This window comes from Podarcis muralis, chromosome 12, assembly GCF_964188315.1.
Source record: "Podarcis muralis chromosome 12, rPodMur119.hap1.1, whole genome shotgun sequence".
NCBI lineage: Eukaryota > Metazoa > Chordata > Lepidosauria > Squamata > Lacertidae > Podarcis > Podarcis muralis.
In genome coordinates this window covers 52158148-52183390 of record NC_135666.1, presented here as the reverse complement: position 1 = coordinate 52183390, position 25243 = coordinate 52158148, and the positions used below count along the sequence as shown (strand labels likewise).

At 42.0% G+C, this 25243-nt stretch overlaps 1 protein-coding gene across 5 annotated transcripts in view; it reads left to right on the top strand.

Annotated features, from left to right (window-relative positions):
* The first annotated feature begins 553 nt into the window (after nt 1–553).
* The window catches only part of UBP1 (upstream binding protein 1), a 30631-nt gene continuing 5941 nt past the window's right edge, over nt 554–25243 (top strand). The window contains exons 1-14 of one of the 5 annotated variants that reach the window (XR_003709153.2): nt 554–1174; nt 9034–9185; nt 10491–10567; nt 12606–12711; nt 13099–13205; nt 13496–13648; nt 13748–13858; nt 14352–14459; nt 18882–18988; nt 19932–19986; nt 20907–21000; nt 23141–23231; nt 23411–23544; nt 23913–24025. Coding sequence is in view for 4 of the 5 variants with exons in the window: in XM_077916434.1 (XP_077772560.1) it covers nt 1062–1174; nt 9034–9185; nt 10491–10567; nt 12606–12711; nt 13099–13205; nt 13496–13648; nt 13748–13858; nt 14352–14459; nt 18882–18988; nt 19932–19986; nt 20907–21000; nt 23141–23231; nt 23883–24025 (1417 nt within the window). In the remaining variant the exon portion in view is untranslated. Of the gene's footprint in view, nt 1175–9033; nt 9186–10490; nt 10568–12605; nt 12712–13098; nt 13206–13495; nt 13649–13747; nt 13859–14351; nt 14460–18881; nt 18989–19931; nt 19987–20906; nt 21001–23140; nt 23232–23410; nt 23545–23882; nt 24026–25243 lie in introns of those variants that run through there. The other 4 variants (XM_077916434.1, XM_028750691.2, XM_077916435.1 and 1 more) reach the window with 4 other exon arrangements.

The window sequence follows — 25243 nt, the reverse complement described above, 5'->3', positions numbered from 1 at the left end:
CAGAAATTAGAGAAAAATTCGAAATTGTGCTTTGACTGTATATGTTAAAAACGCTTAACAAAATATAATGGCGGGGCAGAACTTTCGGAAGTCTGATTATTCGATAGACGGTTGCTTTTCAACTGTTTTATTATTGAAGAACCTTTGAATTTCAAAACAGGCACGGGCTCGATTGCTATAGCGACCGTCAAGGAGCGTTTCGAAAGCTCTACGTTAAATCCGCTCAGCCGTCCGGAATCGCGTGGCCACGCGGCAACCGCCGCCGAAAAGTTCCGCGGAGTTTGCGGCCGCGCCGAGGCGAACAAGAGGCCGCACGCCACTTGCGTCAGCGCCGCCGCCGTAAGACTCGCCCGCCTCTATTCCGACAGCTGCACTCACTGCGCAGCCTTCTGGGCCTTGTAGGCAGCGCGCGGCCTTCATGCCCAGCGACGAAAGAGCAGAGGGCCCTCGTTTGATTGGCTCCACGTCGCCAGGGCCCTCCGCATTGGTCAGCCCGTCCGCGAGAGGCCCCGAGCAACCGCCGCCCCGCCCTGGCGACGTTTGTGAGGAGAGGCGGGCGCCATGTTAGCGCAGGCTCGGCAGCTGCCGCCGCCGCCGCTGCCGCCGCGGCAACGTACCAGGAAGGAGGCGGAGACGCCGGAACAGCTCCGGCTGCCGGAGAAGCCGTTGGGGCAGGCGAGGCGGCGGGTGGCAGCCGAGGGCGGCGCTGATGCGGTTGGTCTGAGGGGCGGCTGCTGAGGCGGCGGCGGGCGAGGCAGCCGCCCGGCCTGAGGGAAAGAAGAGAGAGAGAGAGAGGAAAGCGCAGGATGTCGGCTTCCTCCGCGCCGTCGCTTCCCGCGAGCGCCGCTTCCTCGGAGGGGGAAGGGCTCCCCCGGGGCTGAGGCGCTCCCTCGGCGCCTTTCCCGTCCAGGCCTCCTCCTCCTTCTCCCGGCCTGAGGCCTCGCCGCAAAGGGGTGGAGGAGGAGGAGGAGGAGAAAAGGAGGCCTCCTTTCCTGTCCCGCTGCTACTGCCCAGGCCGGCCTGCCCGCCCCGCCCGCCTCCCCCGAGGCCGCCGGTGGAAGATGGCGTGGGTGCTGAAGATGGACGAAGTGATCGAGTCCGGCCTCGCGCACGACTTCGACGCCAGCCTCTCCGGCATCGGGCAAGAGCTGGGCGCCGGCGCTTATAGCATGAGGTGGGTCGGCCCCTCGGCAAACGGGGTGGAAGAAGCGGGGAGGGAGCAGAGCTGGGCCGCGGCAGGGCGGGCAAGTGGGCGGCCTTCCCTTCGGCGGAGCAGCGGCGCCTCCTCTATGTCTCTCTCTTAGTTTTATTTATGCTTTCAGGTTTATACATTTCACTAATTTTACAATCTTTTTAACATTTCAAAACTCGACTCCCTTCCCCTCTTTCTGCGGTTCCTTAAATTGATTTTTGGCATCTTCCGCATATTCCAAATTAACGTGATTGGCTCATTTATTCATCTACTTTAAATATATACTGTTATGAAACCGCAGGTTATTACAATAATCCTGTCAGTGTTCTTATATGTTTACAGTTTGTCTGCAAAATATTCAGTAAACCATTTCCATTCTTTTATAAAAAGTTTATCTTGATTTCTCATTCTTCCGGTAAGTTTTGGCATTACTGCATATTCCATAAGTTCTTGCATCCATTCATCCTTTGCTGGGACTTCTGCTTCTTTCCATTTTGGGGTGAGTAACATTCTTGCCGCTGTAGTAGCGTACATGAGTAAGTTTTAATACAGTTTAGGTAGTTCTTTCCCTATAATTCCCAAAAGAAAGGCTTCTGGGTTTTTTTTCTACAAACGTTATTTTAAACATCCTTTTCCATTCATTATACTGTATATCATTTCCCACTAAGCATTAACCTTACTACAAGGGAGCTAGCCTCTGGGGCTTGGGAGTCCCGCTCTCACGGAAAGAGCTGCGCCTAGGGTAGCCTCTACAGTAACTTCAGGTGCACGTGTATGTGCCTTCTTCCTCCAGGCAGCCTTGACTCTGATACCTTGCCTGTTGTTCGATCAGGAGGGAGGAAGCAAGGGATCACAGCCTTTGCCAATATAATAATAAAGGCAGATGGCCTCGGTAGTGGCACCCACCCTGTGGAGCACCCTCCCATCAGATGTCAAGGAAATAAATATCTGACTTTTAGAAGACATCTGAAGGCAACCTTTTTAATGTCTAATGTTTTACAATATTTATGTGCTGTAAGCTGCCCAGAGTGGCTGGGGAAACCATTACATTACATTGTGCCTTGGTTTTCAAACATTTCAGAAGTCAAACGGACTTCCGGAATGGATTAAGTTTGGTGCTTTTGTTTTTGCTATTTTGTGGCTTTTCGGTTAATTTGTTTCTGTGGAACCCAGTTCAGCTACTGATTGATTAGTTGTGTGACTGCGGAAATGGATAAAAAGCCCCCCCCCAATCCAAACAATGACTGTCATCAGTGCAGGTAAGAAAAAAAATAGTATAGTACATTATTGTTTTCATTTTATGGATTAATAAACTCATTAGATAGCAAAGTTCATGTTAAATTGCTGTTTTAGGGGTTGTTTTTAAAAGTCTGGAATGGATCAATCCATTTTGCATTACTTTCTATGGGAAAGCATGCCTTGGTTTTGGAACGCTTTGGTTTTGGAACAGACTTCCAGAATGTATTAAGTTTGAGAACCAAGGTACCACTGTAGTAATAATTTATACCCCGCCCATCTGGCCACACTGGGCAGCTTACAGCACATAAAAATAAGATAACAATAGTTCAGGTAGACTGGGTGCTGTTGGTAAAAGAAATCCCCATTCTACACTTTTCCCCCCAGAGGCTGCTGTTCACATTTGCATTTTGCTTTAAAGCCCTGATGATGCTCTGCAGCAGATACAAATTTCAAAAGTGTACAAATTCTGGGTGCTTAGTTTTTCCTCTTTCTTTTTAAACAGACAGTGTGTTGTATCTAAAATGTCCTGTATCTTTAGTATAGGTGAGATATGCCTTCCATTTTATTCTTCATGTGTGGCATTATTCCAAGTTGTGTTGTTCGCTTTTAAATTGCATGTTAGGCTGTGCTCTAATTGTCTGTTTGTTTTTTACTGTGAATTGAAGAAAGGGCTCTGAACTAAGTCCTGCAAAAACTTAAACAATAAATTCCAATAAAGCCAATGTGGTGTATTGGTTGGTTTTAGATTAAGTCAAGGGAGACAAATCCCCATTTGTTCATGGAGCTCGCCGTATGACCTTGGGCCAGTCACTGTGTCTCAGCCTAACTTTTCAGGGTTGTGAAACTAAAAAGAGGATGAGAGAACCATATATACTACCCTTGAGCTCCTTAGAGAAAAGGTGAAATATGAAGAAGAAGAAAAAGAAACTCTCACCGCAATAATAGCCAAATAAGCCAACATTACTAACAGACATTTTGAATTCCAATTAAGACGTTGAACCTTGTTTCCCTTAGCTGGGTGTACTGTATGTGGTTGACAACTGAATTGTTTTACTGGTGGTGGTGGTTGATGTGATGTAAAGTTCACTTTTCAAGCAATATGCTTACTAAAGCCATTAACAACAGCAATTCTATATAAACATCCATATAAAGGAATCCACAGCATCTAGGTATAAAATGCAAAAATGCAGAGGAGGAAAAAACATTGTCTGTTTTTAACAGGTAGTTTAAACTACTAAGGGTTTTTGCAGATCTTAGCTGGACGGAAAGGGACTTGCAGAGTTGTGGCGGAGTTGGGGGGACTATTGAGAATGCCTTCTCAAGTTTCTGCATACCAGATTCCAAGTGAATGCAGCACTCTCAAGAGAATCCCCACCAGTTCTCAGTGTCTGGGGCAGGTGTATATGGGAGAAATCCTTCCATTAGATACCTATATTCTGAGACAGGCTTTGCTTTGCTTGTCAACACAAGTAAAGTGAACTTAACATAATAGTTTCTAGGCAGTCAGTGCAACTCCTTCAAAACTTGTCTAATGCATTCCTAAGTAGGCTACTCCATTTAACTGCCTAGCCATTAGCTCCAGCTTCTCAACCTACCTTAAGGGTAGCTCTACCTAGACGTGTGGTACAATAATCCATTCTTGAGAATACCATGGTGTGGATCACTGTGGCCTGGCTATCCCTGTCCAGGAATGGCCATGGCTGGCATACCAGCTGAAGCTGGTAAAAAGTACTTTTTGCCACTTGCACCTCCACCAATAGTGATGGCTCTAGGTGCGTCCCAAGCTATGTACCTCCTTCAGAGGCAATGTGATCTCATCCAGAACAAGGAAGCCTATTCAGTTCCTGGACATGGGAATTACCTATACACAGCAGCTTATGAGGATCCAGCCCATAATGGTATCCAAACATGATTTGTTATACTTGTTCAGATTAGTCTTCACATTTTTAATCTATTTGCCACTGCAGTTCCCACCACCACCATCCATGATCTCTGGAGTGCACAAATTTGGAGCGGCTTTGGGAGCCAGAGGGATGCGGGTGGCGCTGTGGGTAAAACCTCAGCGCCTAGGACTTGCCGATTGTCAGGTCGGTGGTTCGAATCCCCGCAGCGGGGTGCGCTCCCGTTGCTCGGTCCCAGCGCCTGCCAACCTAGCAGTTCAAAAGCACCCCCGGGTGCAAGTAGATAAATAGGGACTGCTTACTAGCGGGAAGGTAAACGGCGTTTCTGTGTGCTGTGCTGGCTCACCAGATGCAGCTTGTCACACTGGCCACGTGACCCGGAAGTGTCTTTGGACAGCGCTGGCCCCCGGCCTCTTAAGCGAGATGGGCGCGCAATCCCAGAGTCGGACACGACTGGCCCGTACGGGCAGGGGTACCTTTACCTTTGGGAGCCAGCCTAAAGTTGTGGTTGCCACCAATCTCTGCCAATTCAGGAAGGACTCTGATATTATTGGTTTTGAAGCTGACTTTCAGAGACACTGGACAGCAGCAAGTTCTGATATTTCTGAAGCACAGTACAGTCAGGGATTTGTCTTGCCTTCACTTCGGGCCATCTAAACAAAACAATCACTGTTGAGGGGCAGTTGAGAACCTCATGACATACATATATAAAAAGGTAAAGGTACCCCTGACCATTAGGTCCAGTCGTGGAGGACTCTGGGGTTGCGACGCTCATCTCGCTCTATAGGCCGAAGGAGCCGCTGTACAGCTTCCTGGTCATGTGGCCAGCATGATTAAGCCGCTTCTGGCGAACCAGAGTAACGCATGGAAATGGCTTTTACCTTCCTGCTGGAGCAGTACCTATTTATCAGGAACTGTTGGCATAAATGTCACTGGAATTTCATCCAAGTGTAATAATCTCTTTCCTCATCTGTAGTTATCAATGTTTCCAGTATTCCAAGGCTTGATCTGTATAACTTGACCTTTATAACTATGTAACTTGATTAAACTAGTACGTAAGCCACACACGTCTAGGAATTTGGCCTTTTCTGATGAAGTAATCAAATAGTAGATTAAGTTATTTATTCTTTATGTGAAGAATGGCTGTTGCACTTCCCTCCCTCCCTTTCAGTCCATTTTTTTTCTTTTGTGTTATGTCATTTTATATTGCAAGCCTGAGGGCAGATACCTTTTTTCTCTGGAGCCATTTTGGCTAACAGGTGGGATAAAAATTAAATAAATTCTAAGAGAATCTGTGTAAACCATAGCTATGGATTGCTTTTTTATTTTGACAAGAATACATGGCTATATGCCCTGCCTCCACATTTCTTTATCCCATTCTTTTTCTTTTGAGGTGCTAGTTATGTCACAATCTCTTTTGTTAGTTTGAGGTTATCAACAGGTATCTAAAGTAAGTACCTTGTTGTGTGATTTTTTTCCCCTTTCTCTGGCAATGATGCAAGTGGAATGATTTCCCCTGCCTTAAACAGGGTTGGATTTTTTTAGAGCAAGCTGACTGAACCTTTGTGGTGAGTTTTGGGGGTCATCAGATATTGTACAGTACAGTAGTTGAAATGTCTGTCTAGGACGAGGTACCGTATTTTTCGCCCTATAGGACGCACCGTCCCATAAGGTGCACCTAGTTTTTTGGGGGGGGAAATAAAGGGGAGAAAATTATTTCCCCCACAGGCGCGGGGCTGGGGCGGGGGAGGCCCGAGCTTCCCCCGACCCCAGCCCCCAAACAGGCAGCTCTCTGCAAGCCGTGGGAGCCCAGCGCTGGCTCCCACTGCTTGCGGAGAGGTCCGCGAAGCCTGGACGCGCTGATCTCAGCGCGCGCAGGCTTCGGCATACCGGCAACTCTCCACAAGCAGCGGGAGCGCTCCCGCTGCTTGCGGGGAGGTCCGCGAAGCCTGGACGCACTGATCTCATCGCACGCAGGCTTCTGCATGCCGGCAACTCTCCGCAAGCAGCGGGAGCGCTCCCGCTGCTTGCGGAGAGGTCCGCGAAACCTGGACGCGCTGATCTCAGCGCGCGCAGGCTTCGGCATGCCGGCAACTCTCCGCAAGCAGCGGGAGCGCTCCCGCTGCTTGCGGAGAGGTCCGCAAAGCCTGGAGAGCGAGAGGGGTCAGTGCGCACTGACCCCTCTCGCTCTCCAGGCTTCAGCGAAAGCCTGCATTCGCCCCATAGGACGCACCCAGATTTCCCCTTCATTTTTGGAGGGGGAAAAGTGCGTCCTATAGGGCGAAAAATAGGGTAGTTCATATATTGCAGAGAAATACTAGTGACTAAATTGGTTCCCTAGTGTTAGTACTTCAGAATAACCTTCCAGAACATTCAGATAACCACAGATGGTAAGTAGCAAGAAGGTGACTGCTTAGGTAACTCAGCTCTGTTTCCAGTTAAGATTTCGTCAAGAGTAGCCAGTACCTTGGGTTTCACTTGCATCTGTGGCTCACTAGCTGATATATCAGTTAACACTTGTTGGCTTGCACTCTTTATAGACTGAAGTTTTCTCTATACTAGATAAATGGTGTTTGCTTTTTGTTCACATGATTTAAGGCAGACTTTTGTAAACTGGATTGGTGCACAGTGTAGTTCCCAACTACCTGTTATGAGCTAAAACTGCTGTTTCAGTAAGATTTCAATATTGAATTGATAAAAAAAATTTAAAAATGAGAGTTGCTCTTTCTCTTGTTTCTAATGCTATCTGAAGTTGAAAAAGGTGATTGTAGTGCAGCTTCTGGCATTGACATATCATTTGTAAATCCTGCTTGGAAGTGTTGTTTATATGCTTGTTTATCCAGAATTCAGTTGAAATACTTCTGCTTGTTTTGAAAACGATGCCATGTGTTAATGTGAAGTAACTGAGTACATGATGAACGGTAGTTAGCAGACTGGCCCACATAGTAAAAATTTGTAGGGCTGATGAGTAAATCCCTGGAGATTTTGAGGCAGATGGTATCTCACCATGTTGTCTGGGACTTGTAAGCTATTAGCGTAATGGAATCTTTAGTTTTAAATAAACAATGTCATCATTTTTTTCCTGCTGTTTCTTTAGTATCAACTTGATGTAACTACAACAGTGCTTATGAAGAATGGGCAAGATTCACTACATAAATTAAAACAAAGTCCCAAATGTGTAACTTTTTTGTTTGTTGAGAAGCTAGCATGAAATAGCACCTGAAATATCTGTTATGCTAAATGATAAGGTGTTAACTTCTGCTATAAGTGGTTACATAATCATGGTGTCTCCTTGTAATTTACAACTGTTTACAGATTTTTCTTCATTCTAGAGCAGTGTTTCCCAACCGGTGTTCCGCGGCACACTAGTGTGCCGCGAGATGTTGCCTGGTGTGCCGCGAGATGTTGCCTGGAGGGAGGCGGGCGAGGGCGTTTGCTTCCCGGAGGACGGAGCGAGGGCGCCCCCTGCTGGGCCGGGGCTCGCTCTCCCCAGAGGGTAAATCTGGATCAAATGGGGCGAGGGGCGGGCAGAATTCTGGGGGCCACTGATGCCCTACAGACCCCCCCAAGTCCTCCGAGGCGCGCGCTCTGCTGGGGGCGCAGGAGGGCGAGCGGGAGAGGGGGAGCCGCCGGGTCTCCTGGAAGGAAGCAAGGCGGCGGCTGAGGGGGATGCAGCCCCGTCCCCAGCAACAGGCGCTCCTCGAAGTGAGGCCACAAGTCGGGGCTCGGACAGGGCCTGGAAACAGCGGCTCCGGCTCTTGGGAGCGGAGAAGGGGACTTCGAAAGCGGCCTGGAGGAGAAAAGCCCCGATGCAGCGAGAGCGGGGAGCGTGCTGCCTTGTCCAGGCCTCCTCGCTTTGTGCCGTCCGCTGCCGGGAGCAGGACACGGGGGCTCCTCGTTCGCATGCTTTCCCGGGTGATCGGTGAGGGTTAGGGTTAGGGTCCCTCAGTCCCTCGCTTTGCTGCCTCCTCCCCCCCCCCCACCCCCAAAGCTTGGAGGTTCCCCGGCAAGGGGGAGGGGAAAAAATTGAAAGTTACACTTTCGTGCGTCCCTCCCGGCGTGACGCTGCGCGCTGACGTCACGGGGCTGTAATGGTGGTGTGCCTCGATATTTTTTTCATCAAACAAGTGTGCCTTTGCCCAAAAAAGGTTGGGAAACACTGTTCTAGAGTTAGGTTGCCATTGTGGGATGCTGTATAACAAACATAGCATGGCTCACTCTTGGTATCAAGGGAAAGGCTGCATTTTATGGATCTCTCTCCCAGGAAATTCAGCATGCTGCCTCTTCCATTTAGATGGCCTTTGAATATCCTTTTATTCCATGGTTTATATTCCACATTATATGGTTTTAAAACTTATTCTTGCTGGCTCTTTGGTTTTTGCTGATGTGTTTTATAATCTATTGGATACTGTGTTTTAATTGTTTTGTTATTTCATAATTATTTTGGTTACATGAGCTGCCTTACAGGAAGCAATTTAAAGGTGGGGTAAAAATACTTACATTCAAATAAATGAATAATATTGCTGGGGTTTCAGCATACATTCAGAAGGAGAATTGTATTCAAGCATACTGTTTTCCTGGAAACAGGACTGCCGCTTCCAGCTGGTATACCACTGGCCTTCCCATTGAGTAATTTCCTTGTTGCTAACAAAGAGAAGTAAGGCTTCTGAGATCTAACACTGGCACCTGTTCTCATTTCAGTGATGTTCTGGCACTGCCCATTTTCAAGCAAGAAGACTCCAGCCTTCCACCTGACAGTGACACAAAAAACCCACCATTTCAGTATGTTATGTGTGCAGCAACGTCTCCAGCTGTCAAACTGCATGATGAAACCCTTACTTACTTAAACCAAGGTTAGCATTGTTCCTCTGAGCAGACTTCTGCTGCTCTTGTATATGGCTACATTTTAATAAATTTTAAATGTCTGAAATAATAATCGTTGTTCAAAATACTTGCTCATTGTAAATATCTGTGCTTGTTTTGGTATCCTGGTATGTATAGAGAGACAACAAGGAAAGGCATTAGATTTTATTGTTATGAAACTGGAATACAAGCATTTCCATTAACAGGAAATGTGTGGTTTTTTCTAGATGCTGGCTAATCCCAACATCAGATTGAATGGTGTCATATGATAGTGTTCTTTGTTTCTCTTTAGGAAAAAGCCAGACTTGAAGTTCTATTGAGAAATAACAGTTGCAGTCAAGGTTAATAGTATTGCTAAATAAAATAAAGTTTAGACTACGAAGATAGCTTGTGGGGTATGAAATAAGTTTTTGAGAGCTCTTAGACCTCTAACATTATTTATGCATTGTTTTCAATTCAAAACCTTCTGGCACTTAATATATTCTCCTAAACATTCCTTGGAATACATGGTGTAATTTAGTCATCTTGGCAACGTGGTGTTTTAGGAAGTGCATTAAGTTAAGGAAAAAGTATTCCTATGAGATTACCTATGATCCCCAATACATTGGCACATTTAAGAAAATTCATTTCCTCAACTTTGTTCATGGGGCGGGGATTGTGGTACATTGCTCTTTAAGCTGCATTTATAGCTGCTTTTAAATTTCTGTATTGGGATAAGATTTATTCCATATGTTCATTTTTCAATATTGGAAAAAATCCTGTCCTTTTGATACTTTGATGCAGTATTTTAATAAATTAGAATCAGTGTACATTGTCCTAAATTTAATACTAGATTGAGGAAAGTGTCAGATTATCACATAACTATTCATTTCTTTCCCTCATGCTAGAGGAGCTTTACCATTGTGTATTTTCTCTTTCACATTCCACTTTCCTCTTTTTAACAGAACAGTTTAAAACTGTTTTAATATACAGTGGTACCTCGAGTTAAGTACTTAATTCGTTCCGGAGGTCCGTTCTTAACCTAAAACTGTTGTTAACCTGAAGCACCACTTTAGCTAATGGGGCCTCCTGCTGTCACTGCGCCGCTGGAGCACGATTTCTGTTCTCATCCTGAAACAAAGTTCTTAACCGGAGGTACTATTTCTGGGTTAGCGGAGTCTGTAACCTGAAGCATATGTAACCTGAGGTACCACTGTAATGTATTGTACTTCAATGTCTTTGAAAGTATTGCAGTAAAGTGGCATTTGGCCAAGGGCACTACATAAGTAAAATTATTATTTTTTTCCCTTTGAAAGGTCAGTCCTACGAAATCCGGCTGTTAGATAATAGAAAAATGGGAGATATGCCAGAGATCAATGGGAAAATGGTGAAGGTATGTTGTTGGCTCAGTCTTGATTCCTGTCTCTTGTGATTCTTTGTAGCTATTGGAGCTACTTGCAATGACAACATTTCCTTGTTTTGGCTCTTAAAACTGCAACAAGGAGAGAATGCATCACCCACTTTCTAATGGCAGAAGTTTCAGTATAGGTCTGGACATCCCCAATTCTTGTACATGGCTGGACTACTGGGATACTCTAAAGAAAGTGGTGTAGGATGTCATTTTGCATTTCCAGCATTTCTTCCTGGTAACCTTTTAGACCATCCAGGGCTGAGGTCCGAACTGCGTACTTCAGCTCTAAATCCTCCTACCCCAATTTAAGTATATATAGTTCACTCTAATGTATAAAAGCAGGAACTGTTGAATGTGAGGAATCTTTAAGAATATGTAACCATTATTTAATTACCTTTTAGTTTCACTTTTCAGTTGTGGGAAGGAAAAAATTACCTTGTGTGAAGTCTCACTGTTAAGAATACTGCAGAATTTAATGCATGTGGGTTTGGATTTTAAAAAAGGTTATTATACCTGCCTAAAAGGTGGCTCAGTACTAGTGATGCTATCATAGCTTTTTGTATTTGAGATCATGTATGGGCTTTTGGAGCTTTTACAAAACTTTAAAATTTGGATTGGCTCAGAAAATTTGATGTGTTTCCCCTTTCTGCTTATTCTGAGCTAGTCTTGACATGGGGTGAGGACACCCATCACTATTCAGTACCCAAATAGCCTTCACTCTTTACTTGTGAACTATACTCACTGAAAATCCCTGTTGGACAGAAGAAAACTAATATAGAGACTGAATTGTGAATTTCTAAACACCTAGGGCTTCTTTTAGTCACAGCAGCTGTGAATGTTTATCACCTTAAGAAAAACATACCCTAAGCTGCCTGGCAAGTGGGTGAGGAAAACTCCTGGCTCTCATGATTCCCAGTCCTCCAATGTGCTGGCGTTACCTGAGACTTCTAAATCAGTGTTAGGGCTGCAGTCGACAAAATAATTTCGAGTGGATGTCATAGGGCACATGAGCCCGTTTTAGTTGAGTTATACAAGTATATTTCCAGCCTGGTTGTTTACCTCCCTTCTTGTTTTCTGAAAGGAAGAATAATATTGCGAAGCAAAGAATGAGATGTATGTTTTTTTTCCTTAAACTGGGTGCATATTCTCACTCTGGAAGAAATGTCCTTGAGGATTAGCATATCTTAAAGCACAAATACTGAGGAACTTGCTGATGGATTTATTGAGCCTGTAACTGATAGGCGACATTTTCCTTATTTTGAATACTAGTGCTACTTAACTGGTGTGATATTTCCAAAATTCTAAATGGAGTAGTCCAGTCATATTTGGAGGATACCACATCAGATAATCTGGATTAAATTTTCATTGTATCTAGCTGAATCCAGGTTACAGCTTCTAGTGAATATAATTTTTAACAGGTTCTATTTTCTAAAACCTGTACAGACTCACTTGCTCTCACATCAGTATCTCCCCCTTCTTCTTTTTTGTGTGTGCCCCACTCCAGTTTTATATTGCTAACACATAGGTTTGTCCAGTCCCATCAGCCTGTATAGTTTTTCTTTGAAATCAAGGTAGCTCAGTTGGTAGAGCATGAGGCGCTTAATCTAAAGGTCGTGGGTTTGAGCTCCACAATGGGTGAAAGATTCCTGGATTGCAAGGAATTAGACTAGATGATCCTCATGGTCCCTTCCAACTCTATGATTCTGTGATACCCCTTTCTGTGGTGCTCTTTGAGTTGCAAATAATTCAGGAACTTTTATCACCCTGATAGAAGAGAGAGTGCACATAACCAGGTAGAGAATCATCAGAATGTTCAAAGTTAGTTTAAACCTAAGATATTGTCACTCTGCAGGCTATCTGCGAGAAGCTCATAGCTTTGTATACTTCAGCATTCCTCCAAAAGGAAGCATGGCTCTTGTTGTGTCTGATTTCATTGCAGTAGGAAAATTTGGGTGGGCATAGCATTGGCGCATGTTTACACTGCGAACTAGATATCCGTCATCTTTTTTTTTTTTTTTAGAGTATTATAAGAGTTGTGTTCCATGACAGAAGACTGCAGTATACTGAGCACCAACAACTTGAAGGCTGGAAGTGGAATCGCCCTGGAGACAGATTACTTGATTTAGGTAGGTGTGTTAATTAACATAGCCTCTTCATATGAAGAGATGAATTAACAAGAGAAGTGTTAACTCTTCTGACGTACTATATAGTAGAATTTGAATTGTACATGTTTTAAATAATGCATTATTACGTAGATTACCACAAAGGGCATTGGAAATTCTCTCATTCATTTTGAGATACCCTGTTACTAACAATTAATAGATGGTGGGATCTAAGCACAAAGATGGTATTTTATTTTTTTTAAAAAAGACTTGAAACTTTAAACTAAATTTCTGCATGTTCATTATTGCTACTCTCAATCTATCCTAAGAGAACATTATTTAAGATGAAAATGTGCAAATGAAATCTTCACTGCATTGTTTCCCCCAAAAAACTGTGTTTATTTTATTAAGATATTCCTATGTCAGTTGGAGTAATCGATATAAAGACAAATCCAAGCCAGCTTAATGCAGTTGAATTTCTGTGGGATCCTGGAAAACGAACATCTGCCTTTATTCAGGTTTGAAGATTTGTTTTCTTAAGAAATGATAGTAGTCTTTAATGGTGGGAAAGAATTGTTGGTGATCGTTAATGATTTAAAAGAGCTGAAACACAGTCCTCGCTCTTCTTAGTTGTAACATCACTCTTGTGTACTGTATGCAAGAAGTTAAATAATTGTCAAAATCTTGAAAATAATTTTTTTCTCAAATGAAGATTACAAATTGTTTACTCCCCCTCCCATAAAAAAGAAAATTGTAATACTGTAGTGACAAATGAACACCATATTGTGGCTTTTTTTTTAACCCCTAGGTACATTGTATCAGCACTGAATTTACACCTCGTAAACATGGGGGTGAAAAAGGAGTTCCTTTTAGGATTCAGGTTGACACTTTTAAACAGACAGAAAATGGAGAATACACTGATCATTTGCATTCGGCCAGCTGCCAAATCAAAGTTTTTAAGGTAAGAGATGTTAATGAACAGCAGGGAGGAAATTGGCGTACAGAGGCTTTAGTATTTATTTTTCTAAAGCTTGATTTCTGTGTGTAATTTAATTTTTAGCCAAAAGGGGCAGATAGAAAACAGAAAACAGACAGAGAAAAAATGGAGAAACGAACAGCTCATGAAAAAGAAAAATATCAACCTTCGTATGACACTACAATTCTCACAGAGGTAATAATACTGAAATGTTTTCGTTTGCAGAGATAAATGGCGCATAGTACACATAACATACTTTAATCTAAGTAATGAGTTAGAGTGTCAAGGGGTGGGTCATAAGCTAAATATATCTAAAAGTAGGCTTTTCATTTGACAGATGTCTTTGACAAACAAAGACCCATAAGACTTAGGATCAAGTAGAAATATATATTTTCTTAAAACATTTAGCTTTGCTCAAACCTCATATACATGTCTAAAAGCCCTTCAGTGCTGAAAGAAAACTGTCTCAGGATTTGTTTTGTTCTTGTCTGGTTTGAGCCCAGAGCTGTATTTTAGAAGTTATTGAATTTATGGGCAGAGCCTCACTGGGTTCTTGCATTTCTTTTTATTTAAACACCAGTGAGTTTCCTATAGCTTTCTAACGATTGCAGAAGTTTTTAAAAGGCTTTTAAATTTTCCTCACTGTATAATGAAAAGAAATTGATCCACATCTTTGGTGTTTGTCCAGATGAGGCTTGAGCCTATAATTGAAGATGCAGTTGAACATGAGCAGAAAAAGTCCAGCAAGCGGACTTTGCCAGCAGACTACGGTGATTCTCTGGCAAAGCGAGGCAGTGTAAGGGACTTCTGCTTACTTTTCATTGTGCAAGTTATCTTGTGCAGTGTTAGATATAGGACCAATTTCCATCATCCAAGATTAAAAAACAAGGATTTTGTCTGCCTTGGCTTAATTTCGTGCACTTTCGTTTACCCACAAATTACTTCATGCTTGTATCTTAGTGAGAAATACTTCCTAAATCTAACACATAAAAATGTCAGCAGGCCTGTGACTCTTAATAAAAGCAAGAGCTTCAGTTTACACCTGAAATGGCTTTATTGAATAGCTGTGTTCTTAAACAACTGTTTTCTCTCCTGTAATTAATGGAAAGAGAAGTAGCAATATCATTCAGTTGAGATGTATTTTTCTTTATTTTCACATGTAAGTTTCCACAAACTATTTTTTTTTCATGGCTCTGTGTTGTCTTAACTATTTGCAGTAATAATACTTTGCTTTCCTTATTAATGGCTTTCCATTTGTTAATACTATTGTTAAATTCCTAAATGAGTTTGGCCTAATCATCTATTTGCTCAATATGCAAATATTTATATGATACACTTCTTAAAAGTACAAACTGACAGTTGAATAATGCTGTGTAGGCCTTTATTCTTCCCTTTGTACACACAACAAAATAGGCCTTCTCCATTTGTTAGCATGAAAGCAGCTGCCAGTGAAAGACCCAGTTCAAGCATATCCAGCTGTTAAAATGTCCTTGGCTAGACTGACAGTACATTTGAATGGTAACATTCTCTCTCCTATGAACTGGCACTTTGAATTCCAGCAGGGGCCCTAATTTGACCCACTGTCTGTCTGTTTTCTCCAAATCACATGTACATTCCCTATATAGATATCTTGATTATCTCCTGTAAAAAAATAATAATTATATACCACTCACTCATATAAAATATCAACCCAACAATGTATACAATAAAATGTAAGATGCAGAAAATCAATACAAAATGCCGGCTCATTCTGAAAAAATAAAAAGTAAGCAACTGAATAGACCTGTCTGGCATAAAAAATAATAATAATTCATGAGACATTTGAAAGTAAGCCATGCCAAATCTCTACCGGAAGAGTATTCCAGAGTGTGGTACCAGAAACATAAGTGCCTGGCTTCTAGTTGAGGCCAGTCAGACTTCTGAAACATGGGGGATATGTGATATTGAGTGTGGAGCAGGTAAAGTTGTGGCAGCAACTGAATGGTTGAGAGCATACAGGGTGCTCTCAGTTGTTCCTTTGCAGGCAGGCCTTGCTGATCAGCTCTGTCAGCAAGCAAGTGACAGGTGGTCTTCAGGGAGGTGGGGATTCCCCATCACTGATGTAGCATGCCAACGCTTTCTATCCCTAAGGTGGTCAGTGGTGGAAAGCTCTTGTTGGCTTACAGGATGGCAATCATCACTGAGTGCTATCTTGTGGTAACAAAAAACCCCAAAACCTTCCTTTTAAAAAGCCACTAAATGTTTTTTGTGCCATTCCTGCTCCTTCCACTGTATGACAACCTGTGAAGTAGATTGGAATGAGAAATAGCAGCTAGCCCAAGGTCATCCATTGAGCTTCATGGCTGGTGGCGATCTGAACCTGGGTCTTGCTGCTCTAAACTGAATTTTCCCAAGACGTTTTCTACCCCCACTAGGCTGATCAAGGTTTCACGTGATTCTACCGTGTCCTCTTTTTCTCATAGCTTTTGCATTGATGCTTTCAATAAGGGTTTCAGCAGTGTCCTTTTGGTCAAGATATAGTGAGAATTGGAAATCTGTTCTGTCCATTCATGACAATAGCAGAAGACTAAAGAGCTCTTCTGAAAGAGCTGTTCAAACTTGTGCTGCAATCATGTATACAAACAGTTGGCTCCTTTGGTTGGAAACAGAAGAATGCATATCTGAGGGAAAGTAATACAAAATAGAGAGAACATTTACAAATAAATCACTGCTAAGTTCTTGAGTAGAGGTTCATGTAGGAAATAGTGGTCAACATCTAAAACATTCGCTTAGAATCAAATGTGTACTTTAAGTGTAACTTCAGAAGGCATAATGGCTACTGATACTTATATCTTAAATTTACCATAAATGTGCAGCCTAAAAAGGTAAGGGGGGTAGTGTAAAAAGTTAAAGGGATAGAGATAGACAGTCAAAGCTTTTATCAACTTTTAATTTTTAACTGACGGAGGAAGCTTTCTGTTTATAATTATTGATATACAATTCTACTGGGTCATGGGAAGGATTGGTTGTGGTGGACAAAGCAACAGGCTTACACAGGAGCAGTGGGACGGCAGACCTCCACCCACAGAGAGAAAGAGAGAGAGCTCTGCAAAATCTTAGTCTCTGGTATAACCATCCCAGGGACTGTAGGATAGCACCCTTAAAATGCAGTAATTATTCAGCTAGAATGCATTTGCTTTAATCCAGTGTTAATTTCTGCTTAACCGTCATAATCTTGAGAAAATTATTGATCTAAAATGTCCCATTTAATCATAGGCAGCATGGATTACAATCTCAGAAGGAATATCATTCAGTTAGTATATTGAAAGCAATCATAATGTAATATAAAATACATACTGTATCAAAAAAAAATGCTGAACCTTCACATTTCAGGCACCCAGAAACTTTGTGGCACCTTCTTATACTTATTTCAGTTGTTGATGTTGTTTTAATCCATTACATCTAAAGGGAATATATCTTTTTTAAAAAAAAATTCTTAGAATTCACATCTGGAAGTAAAAAATGCAAGCATGCGTATTTGGGTGTAGCTTCAGTGTGGGGTGCACATCTTTGAAATGCATATTTGCTTTGTCAGAAATCAGAACATGATTTATTGTTGCCCTAGAGTTGGGGCTTAATCCCCATTGTGCACCAAAGGCGTGAAAGACAGCCACCTGTACATGCCAGCTTCCCCCTCTGCTTTCTGTGCTTCAATTGAGATGAAGTTCTTTGCCTGCCTGCCTGTAAAGAGAGAGCATGCATTTAATAATATTTGTACTTAGAAGTAATGATATATAATAGTAAATAATAAAACACAGAACTCTGTGTTTGTCAGGCTTGTTGAAACTATTTTCTTGTTGAATAAAGAAAAAAAGCCTGTTGAGAATGGTTCTGCTCTCTTTTCCCTAGAGGGTATATGTGTGAGAGAGGGAGAAGGGTTATGAAATTGGCATTCATAGCCTTCTTCCGAATGTGCATGGTTCCATCCTGATAAGAAAATGCAGGTGGTATTCCTCTTAAGTACTGGATACTGGGCACAAACAATGGATCACTATCACGTTCCTACTCTGTGAGTGTCCAAAGACATTTGACAGATTGATTTTGAAAGTAGGATGGTGGACCTTGGACTGATACTACAAGGTATGCATGGTTCTATTCCCACCCACCCTAATCATGCCAAGCTAGCATATGATCCACCAATCCCTTGCAAATGAGGACCCTGGTAAGTTGTGGCTTCCAGTTACAGGGAAGAATCTAAACTTGTTCAGCTGAACATGCTTAGAATCCTCCTCCAGACATTCAATGGTTCAAAGCAATGCTTCAGAATTAGATAAACTAGGTTAGACCTTTAAAAAAAAAACCCGATCAAGTAATGCATTCTGGATATAGGAGCTGGCACACAGTGCCCTTGGTTGGAGTGCATGTTTCCTTAAAGTATGTGGGGAAAGTTTCTCCCCATGTTGTGTTGCTGTTTCCCCTCCCTTTCTGTGAGGCAGAATGCAGCTTGCTAAAACTGGTTGTAGAAAGTGAACGAGAAGTTCAAAAGTCCCCCTCCCTTTTTTTGTTTGTTTGTTTGTTTGCAGGAGATCTAAAGTTCCTTGCTGTATGAGTGAGGTTCTCCCCTTTCATGCTTTTGGGTGCTTAACACTGTGCACATTTGAGATGCCATAAAGTTTTGTGGACCTGCATCTAAATTTTAAACTTGGGTTTGTTGCAGTGCTATTAAATTACCATGGCTTCCCTTAGGAAACCATTGGAATGAGTTTTTGGTGAGAGATGGTGGTTCCTTGTAGGCTTCTGTGTTCCCATGGTTCTTTTGGAGGAAACCATGCTAGTGAAGCCAATGTACATGAGCAGTTTCTGGGTATTTCCTACAGAGTCATCCAGCTATACTGGAACAACTTGAGCAGTGGTAATGCGTGGACTTACCTTTAAAATTCCTGTTTTTGTTAAGTCACTCACTGAAAACAATCAGTTTATGGAATAGTTTAGAAATGCAGGTTTGAACAGATTCTGTTTGTAGTGGGGGCAAGTCATTACTAAATTTATTATCACAAGGCACGTATAAACTTTTAGTGACTTAGCTTGAGTTGTATGCATGCATAGTAAATATATAATTATATGATAAAATAAGTGAGGACCGGTAGAGAGCTTTTGAAAAAGTAAGAGTTATGCTCTTGCAAAGTGAATCCCAGCTTTAATTATAAAACTGCTGTTTTAATGTTTCTCTTTTCTCTAGTGTTCACCGTGGCCTGATACATCTACTGCATTTGTGAACAGTAGCCCTACCCCAACTCCGACATTTGCCTCTACTCCACATAGTACTACTTACAGTGTCCCAGACAGGTATGCTTCTCTTCTAGCATGATGTATCTTAAATCAAGATTAAGACTGAAGAAAACGATGCTGTGGGACTTGTATGTGATTTCCTTGCATTTAATTATCTCGGGATAATCAGATTACAAGAAATTATAATACAAAGCCCAAAGCTTTACAGAAACATGGAAGAGACAAGTTAACCCTTGTCAACATTCCTAGCTTAGTGCAACAGAGGATATTGTGTTGTCTCTTGCTCTTAGTGGGACGTCCTCCTTTTTCATATCAGCCATTGAAAAGTCTGCCTCTATTTTATATTGTTTTGATTAAGGTGTTTCATGTATTGTACTTTTAGTGTATATTGCTTTTGTTTTAATATAAATATTGTTTGCCACTTTGGAGGCCTTTGGACTAAAAAGTGGTATGTAAACAAACCATATCATTCAGACTCCATTGTAAACTATTGGGGCTGGGGGGCAACTTGTACTTTGTCACAGGCAGTAAAATGTCCTTTACCAACCCTATTCTAAGTACAGGATAAGGAGAAACAGCCCAGGTCTGTGTTACAACAATATTTTGTGGTCTTCAGTCTGGAAGTTGAATCCTGTTGCAAGTGTGTGGCAGTGTTTTGTTGTATTGACTAGAGATTAGTGTAAAATTCTGCCACTAAGACATCAAAAATGTACCTGTTATAAAATTGCTGGTCATTCTCTTCTAGCAGTTCAGTGCAGGAGGTGCTGACAGATAAATGCACTTTAAAACAGCACATGCACTGGAGATGGTTCCTAGTTGGAATTCTAGCACTGAACTCCCAAAACTGCTCTATTAAATTTATGAAGTTCCATCCCGGCCTGAGTTTGCAGTGGGAAGTTTGCTGGCAGGAAAATACTTGAGAGGAGTGCCTCTGTGTCACAGCCGTATAGCTTCCAAAAATAAAAGTAAAATAATCATGTAATCTTCCTTTCCTGTCTAGCAATTCATCATCTCCAAATCACCAAGGAGATGGAATTCCTCAAGTATCGGGAGAGGTGAGTGCCAGTTTCTCATGCTACCAGGAATCCCTCATACCATGTAGAGACACTGCATTGCTCCTTGGTATTCTGAGGAGCTGTGGGGTTGATGAAATGGGCTGGACAAAGAGTGGTGGAAATCTCACTCCAAAGCTGATAGAAAGCTGATACATTGTGTCTATCACATGGCCTTGAAGGCAATGACATTACAGTTGACTTGCATCCATTGCATCTGCAAGAAGTCAGCTCCAGAGTTCCATGTTGTCTGGGGACTTGTTACCCCAGATTTGTGGGGCAGACCCCTGGAGCACACAGTGCCTAGTGCCAAAGTGGTTTGCAAGGCAACTGAAGGACAAGGTTGTTCCTGTTTGGAGTGATTTAGATGCCGCTGTCACAGCAAATCCAGCCCAGTTGTCCAACGCTTTGTCTGGTCCAGTGTTATGGGATCAGCTCTAGTCAGTGCAGCCTGATGTGGACAGGATCCTTAAAGTGATGCATCTGGCCATGCACAGTCTTAGATCACTGCTCTTCTTGGCCAGAGTAGAATAGCCAGGTGCGTTACAAAAGCATTGTTGCCTGATTAGGTTCTGCCATCTACCCTTAAAAAGGCAATGGTGTGGCTGATCCTTTAAAAACCCAACCCTGGACGCAATGGTGTGTAATCATTAAAAGCCAATTGCCAGTCATCCTCTCAGGGGAAGGTTTTTAGAGAGAGTGGTGGCGAAGAAACTGCAAGTGTTCCTGGATTTTGTTTTATTAGTTATAATGAGTATTCATATTGCTTTAAATGGTGTTTTATTGTTTTACAACACCCAGATATTTTATGATATAGTGGTACAGAAATACTTTTAGAAAGAAAATATTGTATTTAAAAAGCCTAAGAGTGCATATTACCATATAAAATGTAGATTTAAGTAATTTTTTTTGTCTTCCCCCAGCAACTTCATCCATCGGCCACAATCCAAGAAGCCCAACAATGGTTGCTTAAACATAGATTTTCCACTTACGCAAGGCTGTTTTCAAATTTCTCAGGTACTTACAAGATCAACTTTTAGGTTTGCTTGTTTTCCAAAGTAGCTCTTCATCCCATGGGACTTCATGTATTTCTGATATATAAGTCAAGTGAGCAATATAGATTTAACAGATAACTTTGCTAGTTATCGGAAATTCAACCCGATTTCTTTTTTCCCTTGTCAGTTCTTTCCAGCATTTTTTATCGTTTTTATTGACACACTTGCAGCATCCCTTCTTCACTATAATCTTAAGAACTGCCTTGCTGAATCAGGCTAAGGGTTCATCCCATTTCCAAAAGTTACTTCTGGGAAGTCCAGAAACAAGTTGTGCAATTAGCATCTTTCTCCTATTTTCCCCTAGCAGTAAATGAATATTTCCTCTGAAGCATGGAGGTTTAACGAAGAAGTAATAGTGTCCTTCATGAAATTTTCTAACCCCCTCTTAAAACATCTGTGCCACTGGGAAGTTTTGGAAAGTAACTGTGTTCAATGTACTTTCCTCTGTCCTGTATTTGTTGTTGATCTATTTAATTGGGTGAGACTTCTCATATGAGAGTAGGAAAAACATCACATCACACTAAAGTATGTTGGGATGGGAAACAGAACCAAACTCCGAACCAAGCAAAGGATGATGGGAGTTGTAGTCTAGCAGCTTATGGAGGGGTCACAGGTTGTCCAGCTATGCTCTACACAGTCAATGATTTTTAGCACTTCCACCATGTTTTCCCTTAGTTATCATCTTCTAAAAATCTCCCAAGGCTTCTTTTGTGGGGAAGGTGCTCCAACACTTGATTATTTCTGTACAATATCTCTTTTGGGATGTGCTATATGTGGTGTTCCAGATATGGCTGTTATTTCCATAAAAACATGATATTGGAAGTCTTCTGAATAATCTTGTGTCGTCTGCAAAGTTGGCCATCTCGCTGCTCACTCCTGATGCCGTGCCCTTTATATGACCAACTTAATAGCAACAGTTGCAGCATGATACTATTTGGATTCTTTTGTACCAAAAATTATGATTGTCTGCCTTCTCTGTGGATTGTGTTTTTTAGGCTACTAGTTGAGTTGTGAGTGTCAGAATTCATCCCCGCCAAATAATATGCTGGAAGTGAACTTTCTGCCTTCTTTCATGCTTAGTCACTGATCAAGCATGTCTTTGGAATGCACACTCGTTGAGAGTAAATGTGAATAGTGGATAGTGAAAATAGTGCAGGTTGTTGTTGCTACAGCCTTCTCTTGTTGTTCCAACCCCAGTCATTATTGTGTAGAGGCATAATTAGAACCTTAACATAGTTTCCTTTGAATATGGAGAAAGGAGAGAAAACACAGCAGCTTCAATCTCTGCCTTAAAACAGCTGCTATCCCAAGTGGCAGCAGCAAGACAAGAGGTAAACAACACAGAACCGTAACCTGAGAAACAGATGTCACAGTTGAGACCAAAGCAGAGAAGTTGGAGAAGAGAAAACATAGTCCAAAGGGAAAACAAGAATGTTTCCCCTCCCTTAACCATTTTAAATGTTAATTGAAAGTTTTGGGGGGCTTTCCTAAATGTTGGTTGCTACCCGAGGCGGATAGCTGTAAGGAGTCTTGAGATTTGTTGGCAGAAAACTGTAATTGCAAATGCTCTGTGGATGTGACACACTAATATTAGGGGCTGGCAGGGGGATCCTTGTTAGATTTGAATATGCATTACTAAGGCTTGGATGGGTGAACAGGATGGAGTTGGTCTCACCCAGCTGGGCCCACCCAAGTACTCTGTGCAGCATCTGGGTGAACTTGAGAGTTGAGGAGGGGGTCTATAATGAATCCATCTCTCTCCAGACTCTGTCCAGTTTGGGGGGGGGCAGGATCTAGAGTGTGTGTTCTTGGCACCCTGACCACCCTGTGATCTTTGAAGGGTGGTATAGAAATTTAATAAATAAGAATATGAATGCACAGTGAATGAAGTGCTGCCCGTAATGCCAAAGTTAGAAAATCCACTGTTCAGCCAAGTCCCTGAAGCCACGAAACTTGTCCTGTCAGAATTGGAAGGTTGAGCATATCTCCTTTCAGCTAAATGTTTTGGAGATGCACTTTAAGCAACAGTGGCATATTACAACTGTGGACATTGCATTCTGATCGATATATTATATGGATGCTATTCTGCTTTATTTCTGCAGGTGCTGATTTACTGAAGCTTACAAGAGAAGATCTGGTACAAATCTGTGGTCCAGCTGATGGAATTCGGCTTTACAATGCACTTAAATCAAGGTAAATATTATCCCTGTGCCAACTCTTGCTTGCATCAGTTTTGTACGAAAGTCTGTTTTAGACTAGAGGGATTTGGGAGATATTAATTTAGATTTTCGATTGGCATATGCCTGTGTGAGCTCATGCAGGAGTTGGAAGTACTGTGCTCAAAAGAAGAATGTTTTGTTGTACACCTTCAGGGCAGGCCACAGATATGATGCAGGCACTGATGAGCTCAAAGGTAGACTGTAAGACTGGTAGCAATGCAGTTGGGCAGTACTGATTTCTTGAAGACGGATGGGTTTGTTGCCAAGAGACAAATCTTCTCATTTAGGTGAGCTATAACCAACCTAAAGTTCTTGAGGTCATGGCTACTAAATATTAACAATTGCAGATTTCTAACTATGAATTAAGCTGGCATAATAGATGATGTTAACTTGCTGTTACTTCTGTTACTCAAGTAGTTATATTACAAAATTGCACCATACACCAGTGTCCTAATTGCTTTAAGTTTGAAGATTAATTCACCATTAGACAATCTCAGTGGTTCTGAGATGAGTCATCAGACTAAACAATCTTTGATAGTTTGCCTCAAATGTGAAGTAGTTTGTAAAGAAAATAGTGTTAAAAGTAACAAAACATAATGACGTACGTCCATTTTATTTTGTACAGGAGTATTTATTTTCCCCCCTTACATTCCAGGTCTGTTAGGCCACGTCTAACAATCTATGTATGCCAAGAGCAATCAAGAAGTCTACAACTTGAAAGGCAGCAAGACTCAGGCAGTGGAGAGAGCAGGAATGGTGCAATATATGGTATGTGTCTGTCAGGAACTTATTTTAATATATTACTATATGGGACTATATTACTATACATTGGAGGATTTATTCATCACTTACAGCCATCTTTAGGGCTGAAGGTTTTTTGAGTATTTGTTTGGAACAAATAAAAGTTAAATTTCTACTCTGCCAGTGTGAGTAGTTTATAATGGACAGAACTATCGGAGCTTCCTCAGTACAGAGAGCTGGTGTACACTTTATGTGACCTAATACACAGAAAAATACTGGTGAGGATAAACAACTTGCAAGCATCAAAGAGGGGGGTAAAGTTACAGATAGTCTATCATTTGACATGCTGAGAACAAATCATACCAGATTGGCAGTAACTGCTCCCATTTTTTATGTAGGTTGGTTAGTAAAACAGAAATGTAAAGTTGGCATAGACTAGACATACACACATCTTTTTAACTTGTCCCACAATGCAGCCTTCACAGATGCGGCTTGGATTCGTAGGATCTAGTCAGCTGAAGTGTAGGATTCTATAAGGGGTCCCAGATGTGGTGCTATTTAACATTTTCATGAATGAGCTACGCAAAGGGCTCAAATTTGCAGATAACAAAACTGAGGAAATTGCAAGCGCTAGAGGAAAAGCTAAATTTTTAGCATCTTGATATAAATGTTAAGTAAAATGGAGCTTAACAGGGACAAATGGAAAGTGCTACATGAAAGGATGAACAGAGTGTGATGGTTTAAGGGCTGCATCTATTTAAATCTTATTTGTCTGGGTGAACAGGATCTTAACTGCTTGCAGCAACTAGAAACCATAGCAACTGCTATGCACTATGAAGTGGCACTGGAAATACCTCTTTGCAGGATGATGCAGAATGATGTGTGTCCCTTACATAGACATTGTACACTGCCCCTCTGGCTATGTGGAACTCATTCAGAGCACCGTGTAGGCAGAACACGCTTTGTCTTGGCTCAGTTCCAGGAAGTTATGGGAGCCATTGATGGCTTAGGATTCTGGGCCCTGTTTAAAGAATTGGTATCGAGGTTGTGCTGAATCAAATTGAGACACCAAACACGGATGCTGTTATTTCTGTGGTGGCTGGGAAGTGTGTTTACAGTTAACGCAAGTGCACTAAGCCCCTTGAATGATATGATTTGGCCGCAGTTAGTAAAGGTAAAGGGACCCCTGACCATTAGGTCCAGTCGTGACCGACATTGGTGTTGCCGCGCTCATCTCGCTTTATT